The sequence below is a fragment of the Sphaerodactylus townsendi genome, linkage group LG02 (assembly GCF_021028975.2).
Source record: "Sphaerodactylus townsendi isolate TG3544 linkage group LG02, MPM_Stown_v2.3, whole genome shotgun sequence".
NCBI lineage: Eukaryota > Metazoa > Chordata > Lepidosauria > Squamata > Sphaerodactylidae > Sphaerodactylus > Sphaerodactylus townsendi.
The window spans coordinates 141,968,105-141,985,423 of NC_059426.1; the positions used below are offsets into that span (position 1 = coordinate 141,968,105).

General features: G+C 43.1%; 2 protein-coding genes across 6 annotated transcripts in view; one reads left to right on the top strand and one right to left on the bottom strand.

Moving 5' to 3' along the window:
- Positions 1 to 5,921, bottom strand: part of AREL1 (apoptosis resistant E3 ubiquitin protein ligase 1) — a 30,151-nt gene extending 24,230 nt beyond the window's left edge. For 3 of the 4 annotated variants that reach the window (XM_048484918.1, XM_048484919.1, XM_048484916.1), the window contains exons 1-2: positions 5,748 to 5,921; positions 182 to 395 (exon numbers count right to left, since the gene is read on the bottom strand). The gene's annotated coding sequence lies outside the window, so the exon portion shown is untranslated. The remainder of the gene's footprint in view (positions 1 to 181; positions 396 to 5,747) is intronic. The other variant, XM_048484917.1, reaches the window with a different exon arrangement.
- A 6-nt stretch (positions 5,922 to 5,927) lies between these two features.
- FCF1 (FCF1 rRNA-processing protein) lies at positions 5,928 to 17,098 on the top strand. 2 transcript variants are annotated; one of them, XR_007243527.1, is made up of 9 exons: positions 5,928 to 6,026; positions 9,819 to 9,886; positions 11,447 to 11,518; positions 13,643 to 13,791; positions 14,660 to 14,732; positions 15,315 to 15,402; positions 15,769 to 15,863; positions 16,771 to 16,910; positions 16,979 to 17,098. XR_007243527.1 is itself a non-coding variant. In XM_048484920.1 (8 exons), the coding sequence occupies exons 1-8, from the start codon at positions 6,041 to 6,043 to the stop codon at positions 16,817 to 16,819; spliced, it is 666 nt and encodes a 221-aa protein (XP_048340877.1). In that variant the 5' UTR covers positions 5,976 to 6,040; the 3' UTR covers positions 16,820 to 17,098. The 2 variants fall into 2 exon arrangements, 1 of the variants encoding a protein (XP_048340877.1); XM_048484920.1 differs by having other exon boundaries at positions 5,976 to 6,112; positions 16,771 to 17,098.
- Positions 17,099 to 17,319: the final 221 nt, after the last annotated feature.

Sequence of the window (17,319 nt, forward strand, 5' to 3'; positions counted from 1 at the left end):
TATATACACACACACACACACACACACACACACACACACACACACACACACACCCCTTTCAGTCCCAATAGCAGCAAATTACATTAAATTTTTCCTTTCCTGACCTTCAATTATCTAAACTATAGTATAGTTGTAGTTCACAGGTTGCAGAAGTATCTCCTCCGTCCCTCCAGCCACATACCTTTACACAAACTCCCATGCCCTGAAAGACAACAGGAGAGTGCCCATCCCTCAGCAGCTTTCCGTTCAGGACACGAAATCCAGGAAAGCGACAGGAAGTGATTAGTGCCAGGTCATCATGGAGAAAACCGACTCAGGAATTCCCAATACAGGTTCACAGCTAAGGAAGCAAGCCTATCAAAGAGTCTCCCATTCCAAAGAGTTGGCACGTCCTTCTGAAATGAAAGACAAAGAAGTCAAGACCATTACATTTATGAAAAGATCAAGGGGAAGGTCAAGTAGATTAAAAGAAACTTCCTTACTACTGAATTGAACACAAGAGTTGCAAAAGCCATAGGCATTCTCCCACAGAAAGATTTTTTTTAAAAAAATCCCAGTACTCAAATTAAGGGAATATACACTGCCACCCGTGCCTACAAAATGACATCAATGAATAATAGGCAAGGATTGGTGAAGTTCCTTGTCTACTCCCTGACATACCATTACTGCTCACTCTGTGATGTCTATAGCTTTAGTATTCTCCCTCTACTCACCACAAGTCCTCAGATCCAGCTGAAAAAAAGGGCATTTGTTCCACAGACCTTTAGCATATGCTTCACAGAAGCCCAATTTCCAAATTCCCCCTTCCCCATTTACACTAGTGAGAATATAATGTGCTCAGATGCTGCATCCTTTCCCAGGTGGAATAGGAATAGACTAGACAACATCTGTGTATTGCTTAGCTGGTTATCTGAGGCGGATTCTGCATGGGCCAAAAACAACAGTGTGAAAATGGTGTAAAATGGTTTAAAACAGTGTAAAACGGTTTTTATACCATTTTCACACTGCTGTTTTTGGCCCATGCGGAATCTGCCTGAGGTCAGACAAATTTTCCAGTTAAACAGGAGTTGCTGAAAAGCAGTCTGGGAAGGTAGCTCAGAACTTTCACTCTTAATCGGCTCCTTGCATTTGGAAAATTAAAGGGACTGCAGACTCAAAAAACAACTTGTGATGTAGATTTGGAACAGATTCCCAAATCTTTCTTAACAGACTGTACTAGGCAGAAACTTGTAAGTCTGCAATAATGCAAGATGCTGAATTAAGAGATGATGAAGAACACACCCTTTCCCCTTTCACATGCCTCACATAGCTTTCATGGAAAACACTCAGAAGGCTACTAGTGTTACCAATCCAAGTAGGCTAGGAACTCTTCCAATATGGATAGACTAGTGATGGCTAAACCTTAAGACTGTCAATTCCCTGCAGTCAATGCAAAAAAAAAACCCCTTTGTTCTCCTGGAGGTGACTGAGGGCATCTTGGATGGGTGATTTCCCAACCCTTTCTCAGGGAGGCAGGAACTTATTCCTTGGAAGGCTTGGGCATCCATCTCGTGCTCCAGTATTTTTCCTGCCTCAGCGGGGACAGCAGTGATTCTACTGTGCTCCATAGCCAGTACAGGTTTTCCTCCTCACCTCAACTATCCTTTAGTTAATTCATGTACCATTAGTTAATTCATGCTCCAATGCAAGGACAATGAGCAGGGATCAATTCCTGTGCCCAACATGCATTCAGGCTTTAACCAGGCCTAGAAATTCCATACTATTCATATAAATTCTTCTCTTCCTTTGGCAACCTTCGCAATATATTGTGAAGATCAAAAACAGGATATGGGTGATAAAATGCTTAAAATTATACTGCTCATGCTATCAGCAAATGATTGCAATGACTTCCAAAGATTCCAGGCAACTAGTGAAGGTTAAAGCCAGTGACATAGAACTGAAGTATATTGCTCCTTTGGAATGCATCCTATATTTTCATGAAGGCGCTTACAACTATTGGGCTGCTTATAAATGCCACTCAACAATTCTGAAGTCTTACTTTCAAAGAACATCTAAATAATCAAATACAAACACAGGACTACCCTAGCCATTCAACGACACTCCTGTAAAAGATAAAATGAATATCTTCTCTACAGGCTGGTCTACCATTAGCATCTTTCATGTCTCAGAAAATGACAGAAATTTTCAGACTAAATTTTGTACTTGAAACCTGCCAACATCTTTCCTACTCTCTGGAGGTTTGTGTTACAACAGCAATCTGACTATTCTTCAACACGCTATTTTAAAATTATCTTTGCCTGAAAGCCTGTCTCACTCGGTAAGTAAATTTCACTCTGATTTCATTTCCTTTTTGTGAAATGACAAGCAAGAGGCCAGACTAAACAGCCAGTAACAGCAGAAAAACTGACACTTTGAAAGTGTGCTCCTTTGCTCCCCATAAACTAGGACCAGACAACTGACATGTTTCGGTCATAGATCAAGCTGTTTTGCATATTTAGCTACTTTCAAACATGCAAAGCAATTCATTGTCTGACCAGAGGTAACCGGGCATCAAATAGACTGCAACAATAAAGAACAAAGGGTGAAATACCACATTACGTGCAATTTCTTGTTTTCAAAAAGCATGGGAAATAAAGGAACAGGTCTTTGGAACTGGAAATTAAAGGGGAATATTGTAGGGGGAAGTATTTTACTTGTTTACCCAGCCCTTTTTATCTCTCTGCTGTGGAACATTTCCACCCCCAAGCTGAATTTAGGCCTGCCTGGTAAATCTTATGGATGTCTCTATGCTTTAAAAAAAGAAATCAAGAAGTACTTACTAAAAAACCTTTGCTTTACGGAAAAGACACTGTAATCATCTGTTCCTTATTCCAAGACACATTTGATTTTTAAAAAACTCATCACTAAGTGATATGTTTCCTCTGGGATAATCTGGATGCCTTAAATAAAGCATGATCTGATTAACCAAAATTTTAAAAGTACTTCGTATTAGTTTTATATTCTAATGTATTCCAACTAATTCAAATGTTTGTGAATGTTATTCTATTGAAATAATACTTGCAAAATCTGAGGGCACTAAAAACTGTGGACACACTAATTTTAGCACACCAGAAAAACTATGCATGACATGGTCTGGATGTGATTGTTCACCAACACATTTCAACAAAACTGAATTCTTTTCCATGGAGGTCCAGAGGCACCTCAGTTTCACTGTCACTTTTTGTACCGTCTCTTTCATTACTCGTTAGTTCCACATCAGGCTGCAGAAAATCTGGTTCTGATCCAGATCTACTTTAACCATACTTCAAACTTTGTCACCCCAAGAAAAGAAAAAACAGATGTGTTTGCTAAAAGTGAAACAACGGTTAGTCAGATTTGGCTTTGCCTTCACTTGTAGCCTAACATGAAACAAGATTTTTTTTCTTCAGTTTTGACTTGCATAATCAGATTTATTTATTTCCTTATTCATTCATTCTTGGCGCTTATACCCCACCCTATATGGAGGTCTCAGGGTGGCTTACAAAATGAAAAACAACAATAAAAACATCATATAAAAAACAATTAAAAACATAAAACAAACTTCCAAAATATTACCCACCCACATACCCTCCCCTCCCCAGATTTATTATTAAAATTATGATTATTATAAGTCCTTGTGGTTATCCCTACCCCATTTTCATATCAACAACACACACATGTACTCACTCATGCAATTCCTCGGAACCATCACCAGAAAAACAGGTATAATAGCTTTAAAACTTACACGATTTTCTAATGTTGCACTGGCAGTGCTATTCAGTGTTATAACTGTAACCACCAATGTGTCTACTTGCAGAGAAGGGTGGATGAAAAAGGATCAAACAGTTTCTAATTTTACTGAACAATTAATCTTTAGAAATGGAAATTTTTCCACAGAAAAATTAAACAATGAAAAATTCCTGCCCTGTGTCTGTGCTCTACTCCAAACTAGACATTAAGAAAATATTCTACATATGAATTGGCAGATGTATCACACGAAGTACTAGAAGTGGCAAGACTATGATGTCAACTAAGCATCAAGCTACAGAACAGTAATTAAAAGCAATTTGCCAAAAGCAATGTTAAAAAAAACCTTGAAGGCATACTTAGAAGTTTGCGCACCATTATTCCTTAGGAACACAGACCACAAGCAAAGCAGAAATATCTTTTAGTAGGCTTAGCTAGCAAATGCTGAAGAATACGATTGTGCATTAAATGTGAATTCATAACCTAGAACTGACATGATGCTGGATGACTGAGTCAGCACAAGGGGCAAAAGTCAAGTCCCTGGTGCCACATCAATTGCCAATACCACTTAGAAAATAAAACCACACCTCTTAAAAACCCCAAACCTACCACTCTGGTAGTCCAGTGACACCTTAAAGACATTATTCCCACTTGCCCATGCCACAATGAATGTGCACACATCTCTCTCATACTATATGCTTAGCAATTAGCTTTCTGCTGTGCTGACACATGGTAAAATTGGCATATATATGAGCAACCAGACAAAATGCAATCGGGGCTCTGCTGGTCTCACAAAACACAACCAAGATCCACAAGCTGGAAGTACCAGTAAACACACAGGATCACTCTTCACAAATTTAAGAAAGACAGAAAAAAATTATCGAAAAAATTATTCCATAATAGTCACTGTAGGAAAAGAATAGGGAAAAACTACTATAAGCCTTAGAAGTCCAGAAATCATTCTAACCCATATCCTTGCATTTGTAATGTATGGCTTTTCAAAACTTTGTAAGATTTCGCTGCTTAGGGATGATTTTTACAACTAAAGGGCTGTTTGCAAGCCCATATTTCAAGCCAACCTTGCACATAAGAATTGTAAATTCTAAATAATTGTAAATTTAACACATATCCTATTTTTCCTTGTAATTTATACATAAACCTTGCCATTAGATGCCTCGTTATATAAAACAGGGACAACATGGCACAAATTTCACAATACGGTTCATTAAGCTATTCCATACCATGATCTGAAACATTCCCTTATGAATTTCAAACTTCTGCAAATTACTGGATAAGGAAGGGAGTGGGGGGAGACACTGCAACTGTGTTTGACCTAGACAGTTAATACACAACAACAAGAAGCCATCACTAGCTTATTATGCTAGCTAGGCAATTCTGATCGCATCTCAAACAGCGGAAAGTTCACGTTAAAAATCGAGTACATAAAGTACGCTAGGGAAACGATTGCCCTCAAAGTTGGATTATTCTGGAACAACCCTCTCTTCAGGACTGAGCACAACCAGAACAATGCAAAACAATGAAGCGCCTCACTGCAGCAGAACATGCAGGAACAGACAATGCAGAAACGGCCGCAGGAAGGCTTATAAGAACAGGGGCGACTAAATCCCATGTGGAAAAGGCCGCTCGCTCCCCTATGGGAGGGGAAAACACTTCGCCCCACTGAAAACACTGACACAGCCGACATGACTTTCAGGACTCATTTAAGCAAGGACGAGACACTCCCCCCATCTGCCATTAATCTGCACAGCGCCAAGGAGCAACGAGAAACAGACATCGACGGAGATAAGCCCTCCTTTGCACCCTCCTTAGCCAGGGGAGAAAAAAAGAGAAGAAGCCATAAAGCAAACCAACCCCAAATCAAGGGGTTCCCAATCCCACAGACTTCCCGCCCCCCACGGGCCCAGACGTCCCCCTGTTCTGCCTGGGGGTGAGCATGCTGCAGACACTGGGAGAAAACCCACCGGCGGGCCTCACTCTGCTGCAGGAGGCGAGACCACCAAGTTCGGTCCTCCCTTCTCCTCCGTCTAGACTAGAGGCAAAGACCAGGAGGCAGCGGGGATGGGACTATCAGCACTAACTGTCGCTCTCACAGCTCGAGCGCTGCCCAGTCGCCCTCTCCTTCCCTCCTCGGTGAGCGGAAGTGACGTGTGAACTGGCAACCGAGCGCGCCGGAAGTATCCCTACCAAAAGCCAGGAGGTACGGCGGAGGGTCGTGCGGGAGCTGAAGGGGCTGCAAGATGGTGAGTAGGAGTTGATGGGGGACCTCGCCGTCCCGTCTCATCGCGCCTACACAGGCTCGAGAAAGAGAGAGCGCGCCGTCCCAAATGTGTGTGGAGAAATAGTGTAATCCTAGGTGGAGCAATTGCAGCCTTTAATACCTGTGTGTGTGTTTCTTTTAATAGCTTGTTAATTTTATGCTGTTTTATGATGACTATCTTGGTGAGAGGCTTTTTGGACTGGCAGCCTAAGCCCATCGACGGGAGTAACTATGCAAAAGATTGCTCGGAGAAACATTAGGGAGTCACTGGGTTTGAGGTTCCATGTATGTTTCCTTACTTTACCCAACTATAATAAAGTGCCAGTCGTCAACTTTTTTGACCCTGACTCAGGTCGAGAGCTGAGTAGTTCAGCATCCTGGTTTTGCCGGTAGTCAGCCAGGTGCTCTCACGTGGTTTATAAGCACAGATAGAGTGGCCAGAACCTCTCCCTGTTGTAGTCTCCTGGCATGTAAATATATGTTGTCTTTAACATGGAAGTAATAGCCATTGATGGATCTGTAGCAATCCACTACCAGTTTTGCTCAAGAATACCCAAAAGGCAGTAAGGGATCTGCATGAATATAAGGGCTAGGCCTTCTCCCTTTACTCAGGCTGTTTCCGCACGGTGGCGGAAACGGCTGGGTCGGCGCATTCCGCGCCGACCCGAAGACACTGGGACCGTCCGCACGGACAGTCCTGGGAGGAGGCGGGATGCCGGCGCCGCAGAGCCCCGCTGCCCCGCCGCCCCTGCGTGTCCCTGGGCCTCCGGCATGTCGCCGAGGCCTGGGGACACGCCCCCCTGGCCCTGCACGCCTGCTCGAGCGGCGCAGGCCAGGAGGGCGTGTCCCCAGGCCTCGGCGACGCGCCGGAGGCCCAGGGACAAGGTGAGTGCCGGGTGGGGGAGGCGGCATGAAGCCGCTGCCGTTCGCTCGGCAGCGGCTTCACGGCGGCGTATTCCCGAAAAGAACACTTCCCAGCGTTCTGGGAATACGCCGGCTGCGGGCCAGCTGGGCGGCGCAAGGGTGGCGCCCCCCATGCGAATGGCGGCCTGGAGATGGTGTTTTTACCGTCTCCAGGCCGTCATTTTCTGCCCGTGCGGAAACGGCCTCATACTGTATAGAAGAGGACCCTGCCACTCTCAAGCCTGTCTGCCGTTCCTTGGTTTCAGTGGTTCGAAACACTGACATCAGTGTATTGCATGCATGCTTGCTTGCCAGTGTGCACTGCCCTTCTACCTGCCCTGCTAACCCTTTAGCCTGATCATATGTTTAGTCTGCGTGTGTGTGTGTGTGTTGAATGGGCAGGTGCTGTGGTAAAAACTCTTGGTCACAGAAGTAAACAAAATCTTTTTTTACTGACATATTCCACTCGTTGATAGGACTGCAAGAGAACCGGAAGGTAGTGTAAGAACAGTGGCAGGAATATTACAGACGCTAGCATACAAGAAACAGAACTTAAGTTGTATAAGTCACTAGGTTTACCTTGACATTCTTTCTGTGGGATGGACACAAGCTGAGCTGGAATTTTTAAATAGAGACTGGTTGATGCAGGCTTCATTCCAGTTCTCTATCTTTGGCTTGTGTGCCTTCATGAAATGTACTAAACCTTTTCACTATTTATCTCCTAGCTGGGAGGTTTTCCCTTTGATCTGTTCTGAAATTGGGTTTGAGTTCCCATGTATGCTTCCCTGCTTTAACCAACCCAACTATAATAAAGTGCTAGTCATCAACTATTTTCACCCTAACTTAGTTCAAGGTATAAGGAATAATATACTACACAATTTGGTAGGCCAAGAAGAGTTTGAAAAAACCTAGATTGGATTGTTTCTACGTCCTTAATAGGACCACTAAACCATACTGGAGTGCCAAAAAGTAGCTTAGGAAGTAATTTAGTAGTAAATATTTTAATTGTAGAGGCTATAAAGTGGGCCCTTTTTGTGAAATAGAAGCGCTTGGTTGCAGCAGTATTACGTTTGGCGAGTAGATTAATTTGCTCAATTTGCACTGACCATTTCAGTTTATGATGCTGTTTGGGGGTGGATTCTAGCATCACTTGTTTAAAATAAGGAGCCCAGATTCTCCTTTTAAATCCACCTTAAAGGGAGAATCTGGGGTCCCCAGTTTAAATAACATTGAAAGTGATGCTGTTTCCCCCAATTGGGAGGACTGGATACAATACCATAAAATGTTTTCATAGCAGTAATAAAACATTTTGAAAGCATTTTGAAAATGTTTTTTAAAAATATTTCTGCTGTGTGGCATGGCCCATTTCTGTGTTCAGATTTGTGAGTTGGGGCATGTTCGATAATGTGATGGTGACTTTGAATTTCGACCTGGTGGAAAAAAATCATTGCTTGGTCACAGTGGGGGAGGGTGGCCGCCCATGGGGGGGGCATCAAACTCAGGTTTTGCCCAGGGCTCCAGTTTGCCTAGGTACGCCACTTATCAATAATCATAACATAACACCATAAATTGTATAAAGCAAAAATACTCAATAACAACAAAGCATAATTAGCAGCATAATAACAATACTAGGGTAGATGGCAACTTTCTTTCCAATAGCACACAGAACCTAGGTGGGAGCCACAACTCCTCTCCTGGAGAGCTCCTTTGTCGTTTTTATATTTTGCCGCATTTTAGTCAGTATATGCAAGTTTGCCCTCCCTTCCCTTTGATGTACTTTACTGGAGATCGTATTCTTGAGTGCTTTAGCTGATGAGTAGTAAAGTGCCTAAGGTAAGATATTAATGATACTCTTTACAACGTTAGGAGGAAGTCGCGTATGGTGGTAATCCTGTGGTTTTGATATGCTGGAATATCTTTGTCAGTGTGGTTTAGAACATTTGGACTAGAAGTAGGGAATCAATCAATCAGTGCTCAATCACTGATGACTGTCTTTAATTCTAGCCTGCCTTATGGGGCTGTTGCAGGGATTAAAATGGAGGAGGGGAAAACCACACGTGTTAAACTGAGCTCTTACAATCAGAGCATAAGAGACTAACTTGGAGTGGTATGGCTTACACAGTAGCTTAGGCCATTTCCACACGGGCATTTAATGGCGGCCTGGAGACGGCAAAAACGCCGTCTCCAGGCCGCCATTCGCACAGGGGGCGCAGCTGCATCGCAGCCGCGCCGCCCTCGCGCCGCCCGACCACCGCGAAGCCGGCGTTTCCCCAGAGCGCTCGGAAGCGCTCTTGTTGGGGAAATGCCGCCTCGAAGCTGCTGCCGAGCGAACGGCAGTGGCTTCGAGACGCCTCCCCCACCCGGCACTTACCTTGTCCCCGGGCCTCCGGCGCGTCGCCGAGGCCTGGGGACACACACCCCTGCCCTGCTGGAGCAGGCGTGCAGGGCGAGGGGGGCGTGTCCCCAGGCCTCGGCAACACGCCGGAGGCCCAGGACATGCTGGGTCGGCCGGGCGCCGGCGCTCCGCGGCCCCGGTTGCCCGGCTCTTTCCAGGACTGTCCGTGTGGACGGTCCCAGCGTCGTCAGGTCGGCGTCGGAAACGCTGACCCGGCCACTTCTGCATTCGTGCGAAAACGGCCATAGTTTGAGTGAATGCTTGCTGAAACTTCAGTCTAGTTACTTATTTTAATTACTAGGGACATGATAATAATGAGCAGTATGTGGAACGTCTTTCTCTCATATGTGAGTAACCATACATAACGTACCTGAACTGAAGGCAGGCCTGAGTTTTTATACCTTTTATGTTAGAAATGAAGCCAGACCTCCGGTATTTCTGCCGAACACTGACCTACTATTAATGTATCCTTTTCAGGGGAAACAAAAGAAAGCAAGAAAATATGCCACTATGAAACGCACGATCAGTCTCCGTGACCAGCGCCTGTGAGTCTCTTGAATTTATTGAGTGGTGACAGCTGAGTTTTGCAAAAGGCTGCTCTTTTTGGTTGATACCCCTTTAGACCATTGATAAGTTTTTATGAGCTAAAAAAATCTGACCTTTAGAAGGAAAAGAGGAGGAGGAGGAGGAGTTTGGATTTATATCCCCCCCCTTTCTCTCCTGTAAGGAGACTCAAAGGGGTTTACAATCTCCTTGCCCTTCTCCCCTCACAACAAACACCCTGTGAGGTGAGTGGGGCTGAGAGAGCTCCAAGAAGCTGTGACTAGCCCAAGGTTACCCAGCTGGCATATGTGGGCGTGCACAGGCTAATCTGAATTCCCCAGATAAGCCTCTACAACTCAAGCGGCAGAACTGGGAATCAAACCCAGTTCTTCCAGATCAGAGTGCACCTGCTCTTAGCCACTACGCCACTGCTGCTCCCAATTAATAAGCCACTGCTTATTAATTGGGTAGGGATTTACATGTCTTGAACTATTTAATCCAAAACTGCTGGAGGTAGTTGCTATTTTAGAAAAGAGATCCTATTGAAAAAAAATTCTCACATACTCAAGGTGGGTTATACAAGTAATGCAATCAGAGTGTGGTGTTGCAGAATTAGAACAGTGAACTAAACATATGCCACCCTACTATAAAACAAATCTGATACAACAGACAATTAAATTAAACTGGATTGCAGAATTGGAGAATGAAACAGTGTAACAGCATAATGCATGTGACAAACAGAGCAGTGATAACCACCTAACATTTTAGTGACATTAACAACAACCCTTTTTCCATTATAAAAAGATCCTTTTCTGTTTTGCTGTCTAATTTGAATGTTTTGTGGGACTGAATTTAGAAATTTTTGTTCATTTTATTACTTGGTGTCAAAATGTAGAATTTCAGGCTGTGGCTAAGGGTAGAAATCCCTTGAGTTTGAGTTCTTATACGCCTTACTGCTACACTTACGTCATTTGTGTATTGTTGACTTTATATTAACAAGATTGTTTTAGAATTGGAAAGACTGAAACTTTTAGAGAAATAACATTTGTATTCAGTTATTTGGGGCTGCTTTAGAATTTGGAAAACCATCTTAAATGTTTGGACTTCACATGCATCTGTCTTTCTGTTTTTATCACCTGGCATATATCTTCCCCCAACCTTAATGCTTTGACCTGAAGTTATCTATGGAGCAGACATACTAATTCAGTGGCTTTGGAATCACATGTAGCTCTTTCACATGCCACTTGTGGCTCTTCTGAGCACTGTTCCCAACTTCGCACCTGCCCTCTATTTCAGAAAAGTAAGCGAAACCTTAGTTCAGCGAGTCTTCGGTGGTTGGAAAATGGTTCCCACCTTGAAACAGCTGTCACTGGAGTAGGAGATAAACGGGAAGCCTCCATTAGGTGAAGGCTTTATACCAAGGATAGAAATAAATTTAGCTCTCCTGGTTGATGATAATTGGTGTTGTGGTTCTCTGCAGTCTCTGGAGTGAATTCCATTGCTGTGGGGGGCTTGTCAAAATTGCAGTACACAAATGTTCTGAAACCTATTGTTGTTCCCAGCAAGGAGCAAGATAGAGCAAAAGCTAAGAAGAAAAAGAAGGATGATCCAAGTGCTATCAAAGAGAGAGAAGTGTAAGTACCAAATGATTTCTTGCTTTCTGTGGAGTGCTTTCCAAATTTCTCACCTTTGAATGTCTGTATTCTGAGTGTTTGGGGTATACAGAGTAGTTCAAGATATTTTTCACACCTATAGAAGTGTATGAAGTTTAAAGTGAACAAAAATCTGTGTGCAAAGAAAAGGTGCTGTGACCTCAGATAGGGTTCCAATTGAGCGGTCTAGGGGCCCATAAGCAAGAAGAGACCATCACCAAATGAGTTAGAGATTAGTCTTCCTTGGGTGACTAGCTGGGAGAAGAGGACAGAACTTTGGGACGGGCGTGACCAGAAACCCCTACAGCAGGACAAGGGTGGCTGTGGTAGATGGAGGGGGTGGTCCAAAGAGTGGTCACCTGACCACAGGGGTGGTTTCAGTTATTGTGCTTTGCACTTAAGGCAGTGGTGAAACACAGTTGGGTGTGGCCAGAACCTCAGGAGGAGGAACTACAGAAGTCTGGACAACTGAAGAGTGCTGCTAACGACCTTAGGCTGTGGAGTGTAAAACTGGCATATGGTGAAGACTTAATAAATGGAGAGCACCAGCAAGAAGTGGAGTGTTTCTTAATTTTATCACCCATGGATCCGAGTCACAGACACCCTGAGCCTACTTTAGGCCTCAACCCAGTGTGTGCAGTGGCACGCCACCTCCACCCTGTCACAGGTGCTTCTAGGAGATTCCTGACAATGTGTATGTAACCCCCATGCTCAGAATGGGTTGACCCAGAAAGGAGTGGAGACTCAAAGCAGCAAGAGGCTGCGGAGCTCATGTAGTTTGGAGAAGACAAGGCTACCAGACTCGGACCTTGATTTCTATAAGCCCTTAACACCTTGTTAAGGGTTTTTTGTGTTTGTAATGGGTGAGAGTTCTCCTGGAAACCTTCATTATGTTGAATCCTGTTCACCAAGCCCTTGGAGTCTTCAGGAGCCAACCCACTTGCAAAGAAGAATTGGACTTGGCAGTATCAGTAGACTGTAAATATAAGGACTTGAAAATGCAACCTGAACAGGACCTTGAAGTGTGATGTTAAATCGTTGATGTTATATGTTAAGAAAGTAAAACCATTTTGTTTTTTTAAAAGTTCTGTTGTTGCAAACTCATTCCAAGTTCTGCCCCACAGAACCCACAAGCTGAGGTTACAAATTGGCGCCCAACGTGGGGCTTGGAAGAGAGATTGCAAATATAAATTGCTTGCAATGGAAGTGTGCAGCAAGTTGGGGTTTGATCCCCATAAATCTGTTTTGTTATGTGATGTCAGTTCAAGAGATGTTGCTGTGTGAATTTGAAACACATGATTCTGTTTGGCAGTTATATGAAGGAAGGGATTCCAGTTGCAACCCCCCACAGTTGCAACCCCCATCCCTTCTGCAAACTACTTGGCTGAATTGCAACATTTGCTGTAAAGAGTTTTGCAAACTGCCAGTGCAGCTAAGCTTCTAGAAGTTGGACATCCTTGTAAGGAAAAGACAATGTTGTGCTATCAGATTCATCAAATGTGGTTCCTCCAAGTACAGGAATCTCTGGGGAAATCACTGTTTAATGATTTCAAGAGTTGCATTGTAATTACTGTCGAAACGACAGAATTTTAGTGGGGGAGAATGTAACCCCCATGCTCAGAATGGGTTGACCCAGAAAGGGGTGGAGACTCAAAGCAGCAAGAGGCTGCAGAGCTCATGTAGTTTGGAGAAGACAAGGCTACCAGACTCGGACCTTGATTTCTATAAGCCCTTAACACCTTGTTAAGGGTTTTTTGTGTTTTTAATGGGTGAGAGTTCTCCTGGAAACCTTCATTATGTTGAATCCTGTTCACCAAGCCCTTGGAGTCTTCAGGAGCCAACCCACTTGCAAAGAAGAATTGGACTTGGCAGTATCAGTAGACTGTAAATATAAGGACTTGAAAGTGCAACCTGAACAGGACCTTGAAGTGTGATGTTAAATGTTGATGTTATATGTTAAGAAAGTAAACCATTTTGTTTTTAAAATTTGTTGTTGCAAACTCATTCCAAGTTCTGCCCCACAGAACCCACAAGCTGAGGTTACATGTACACAGTAGGTTTTGTATCCCTGTTCTGAAATAACTTGTCCTGTATCTGTCTTTGCAGCCCTCAATATCCCTCCTGTTTGTTCTTCCAATATAACACACAACTTGGGCCTCCCTACTACATCTTGGTTGACACAAACTTTATCAATTTTTCCATTAAAGCCAAACTGGACTTGGTGCAGTCAATGATGGATTGCCTGTATGCCAAATGTAAGTTTCTGCACTTGTTCCAGGGTAATGTTGCACTGTAATGAAAGAAGCGTTTTTTATTAAGCCCCATTATCAGAGACCCACTGTGCTGAATCCTTTGAACTGTGAGCAGAAGGTACTTAGGTGTTGGCTTTCCCCCTACCACCTGTTAGCCCTAAGATCTACCCTTAAAAAAGTGAGAGGGGGAGGGTGCTCGAGAACAAAAATGCCTTAAGGCACTTGGAGCTTGTGTGGAGGGGAGAACTGAGCAAAACCACCAGACTTCCTCTTGCCCAATGGATGGTTTCCTCTTCCAGCCTACTTCCTCTAATGTCAGGAATGAAGTGAGGATGTTTTTGCTCAGTTCCCCCTGCTTTGCTTTAGCCAAGAGGGGCCATGCCTCAGTATTTGCTGTGTATGTAGAAGGCCCCAAGTTCAATCCCTGGCAACTCCAGCTAAAAGGATCAGGCAGTAGGTGAAGAAGAAGAGTTTGGATTTATACCCCACTTTTCTCTCCTGTAAGGAGTCTCAAACTCCAACAAGCTCCTTTCCCTTCCTCTCCCCACAACAGACACCTTGTGAGGTAGGTGGGGCTGAGAGAGTTCTGAAGAACTGTGACTAGCCCAAAGTCACCCAGCAGGAATGTAGGTGTGCAGAAACACATCTGGTTCATCAGATAAGCGTCTGCCACTCAGGTGGAGGAGCAGGGAATCAAACCCATTTCTCCAGAACTGAGTCCATCGCTCTTAACCACTACACCAGGCTAATTCTCAGTGATGTGAAGTACCTCTACCTGAGACCCTAGAGAGCTGCTGACAACCAGATTAGATAATACTGACTGTTGTGGTGCATGTTGTATGATGTTGTTTTATGTATCCTATTTTTGCAGGTATTCCCTGTATCACAGATTGTGTCATGGCAGAAATTGAGAAGCTGGGACAGAAATATCGTGTGGCCTTAAGGTGGGTGCATGGCAACTGAACTCTGTCCATATTCCGTCCATCTTGCCTAAACTACAAGTAAACTAACCGTAATATGTGATAACATGCATCTAAATGTAAGTATATAATGGGAAATTAAAATAAGCAGCTTCCAAAAAACTTTTCAGCTCCTCGTCTAGTCCTGTTCATCAGCCATACTAATCCTGTGTAATAATTGTGAAGAGCTGTATAATTGCTTGAAGTATTCATTAACCATTCCACTCTCCTACTGGAGGAAAAATAATTGGGATTGAACTACAGGGCTCCTGTTGTCCTAAATGCGGAGGCTGCCAGAATGAGACAAAGGCAAAAATCATGGGATGTTGTGGGGTTTCCAGGCTGTATCAGATCTGAAGATGCCAGCCACAGATGCAGGCAAAACATCAGGAGAAAATGCTACTGGAACATGGCCATGCAGCCCAGAAACCCCACAACACCCCAGTGATTCCGGCCATAAAAACCTTCGACAGTACACAGAAATGATGGTTTCTGTTAGTAATTTGCTATCTTCTCTGTATCAGTTGCCTGGCCCTTTTCCTAATTTATGACTTTATGATTCTGCAGGATAGCCAAAGACCCACGATTTGAACGCTTGCCATGCGCTCACAAAGGAACGTATGCAGATGACTGTTTGGTGCAGAGGGTGACTCAGGTACCTTCTTGGCTGTAAGAATTCCTATGTCATGTAAAGCAACAATTTCTATCTGTACCATTTACTTTCAAAAAATCTGATTCAATTAAGGCTCTGCCTTTTTAGTTTCTATTCACTTTATAAGTAGCAATCACTATTTCAATGAGTTGATTGTGGAAGGGGAGATACACTTTCCTCTGCTAAAACAACCTTGGATATTTCAGATACTAAGGTAGTAAACATTGTTAATATGCTTGTGAAGAGGTCTGTTATTTCTGAAAATGTGTGCCATCTGGCACTGGTGGTCAAAGGAATAGAAACATTGGGTTTACTCTTTCATTAGAATGTTGCCAAGTTTGAATTAATTGCTTTTTGCTCCCTTTGCAGCACAAATGTTACATAGTGGCTACTGTAGATAGAGACCTCAAGCGGAGAATACGGAAAATTCCTGGAGTCCCTATAATGTATATATCCAATCACAGGTAAATATCAGAGCAAAATTGCCATTTTGTTTTATGGTGTCCTGCCTTGTTTTTCCCTAGAGTACTATTGTAATCTTTCCCAGCACATACATTTGTGCACAGGGCCCATGTGTAAAGAAAAAGGTTTAGTAATAAATGCGATATTTGCAACCGTGACATTTTGGAATTTGACGGTGGCATGAGCTGTCCACTGGCTAATTTTGGTTTGTGTACAGTTGTCTGTGTTTGGCTGAACACGCTTGTATATTACTGTGTATTTGCTTTTCTTTGGCTTGTTGAATGAGATTTACTTCAAGCCTCATGGCAAATCTGTGTTTGCAGGATAATTAATGCCATTAAGCTCAGAGATGTTCTCTGTCCATGGCTACTGATGAATTTTGATATTTGTTACTCCCATGATATTTGTTACTATTTTGGTCTCTGAGATAGGACTCATCAGTCCAGGCCCTCCAACAAACCACCAAGTGATTTGATACCATGTGACTTTCCTGATTCACCCAGGGCTAGCTGCTTGCTACTGTTCAACAGCAATCACCCGACAAAAACTAGTGTTCTATAGTGGTTAGAGTTTCAGACTAAGATTTAGGAAAGCCAAGTCTGAATAATAATTACTGTGCTGTGGAAGCTCACTGGGTGACCTTGGGCCAGTTACACATTCTTTTCCTAACTTACCTAAACTGCACCCCCTGGTGGCTGACAGAGTAAAAACCCTAAAATATTTTTAAAAATACACCTGACTCGTGTATAAGTCGAGGGGGGCTTTTTCAGCACAAAAAATGTGCTGAAAAACTCGACTTATACACGAGTATATACAGTAAGACCAACAAAGATCAGGAGGCTCTCAATGTGTGTCTTCCACAGAGGAAATATGATGGACTGCTTAATAATTACTGTGTTTTTATACTAGGTATAACATTGAAAGGATGCCGGATGACTATGGAGCTCCTCGATTTTAGCCTTACGTTGGAAAGATTCGAAGAGAAGCCTGCTGGGTCCTATTATGATATTCCAGAACTCTTTGCTTGTTGCAAGGCTCACTTGTTTCTCATTCTAATAAATTTTTTATTCTAATAAATTGTTTCTCATTCTATAAATCTAATAAATAAATAAATAAAATTCACATTCGGTTGTATTGGAAACAGGGCTGATTTATGGAGTTCATCTCTTCTTCCAGAAGAAAATATATGCTGGATTTGTTTCTTTGTTCCAGAATAAATATTTGTGATGGCTTAGGAGTCGGCTGTTGATAATTTCTGTGTCAGAGTGTGATTTTGAACCTGGGTCTCCGAGATCCTACTCCAATACTCTGACACTATACCACACTGGCTGTCTTTTATATTTTAGTCCTTTTTCTAGATAACCATTTTTAATCACAAATTGCCTGTACAAAATGGTGGGTCATTCCTTCAGTGAGATTTACATGCAACTTCTTTAAAACTATGGAAATGAACAAAAA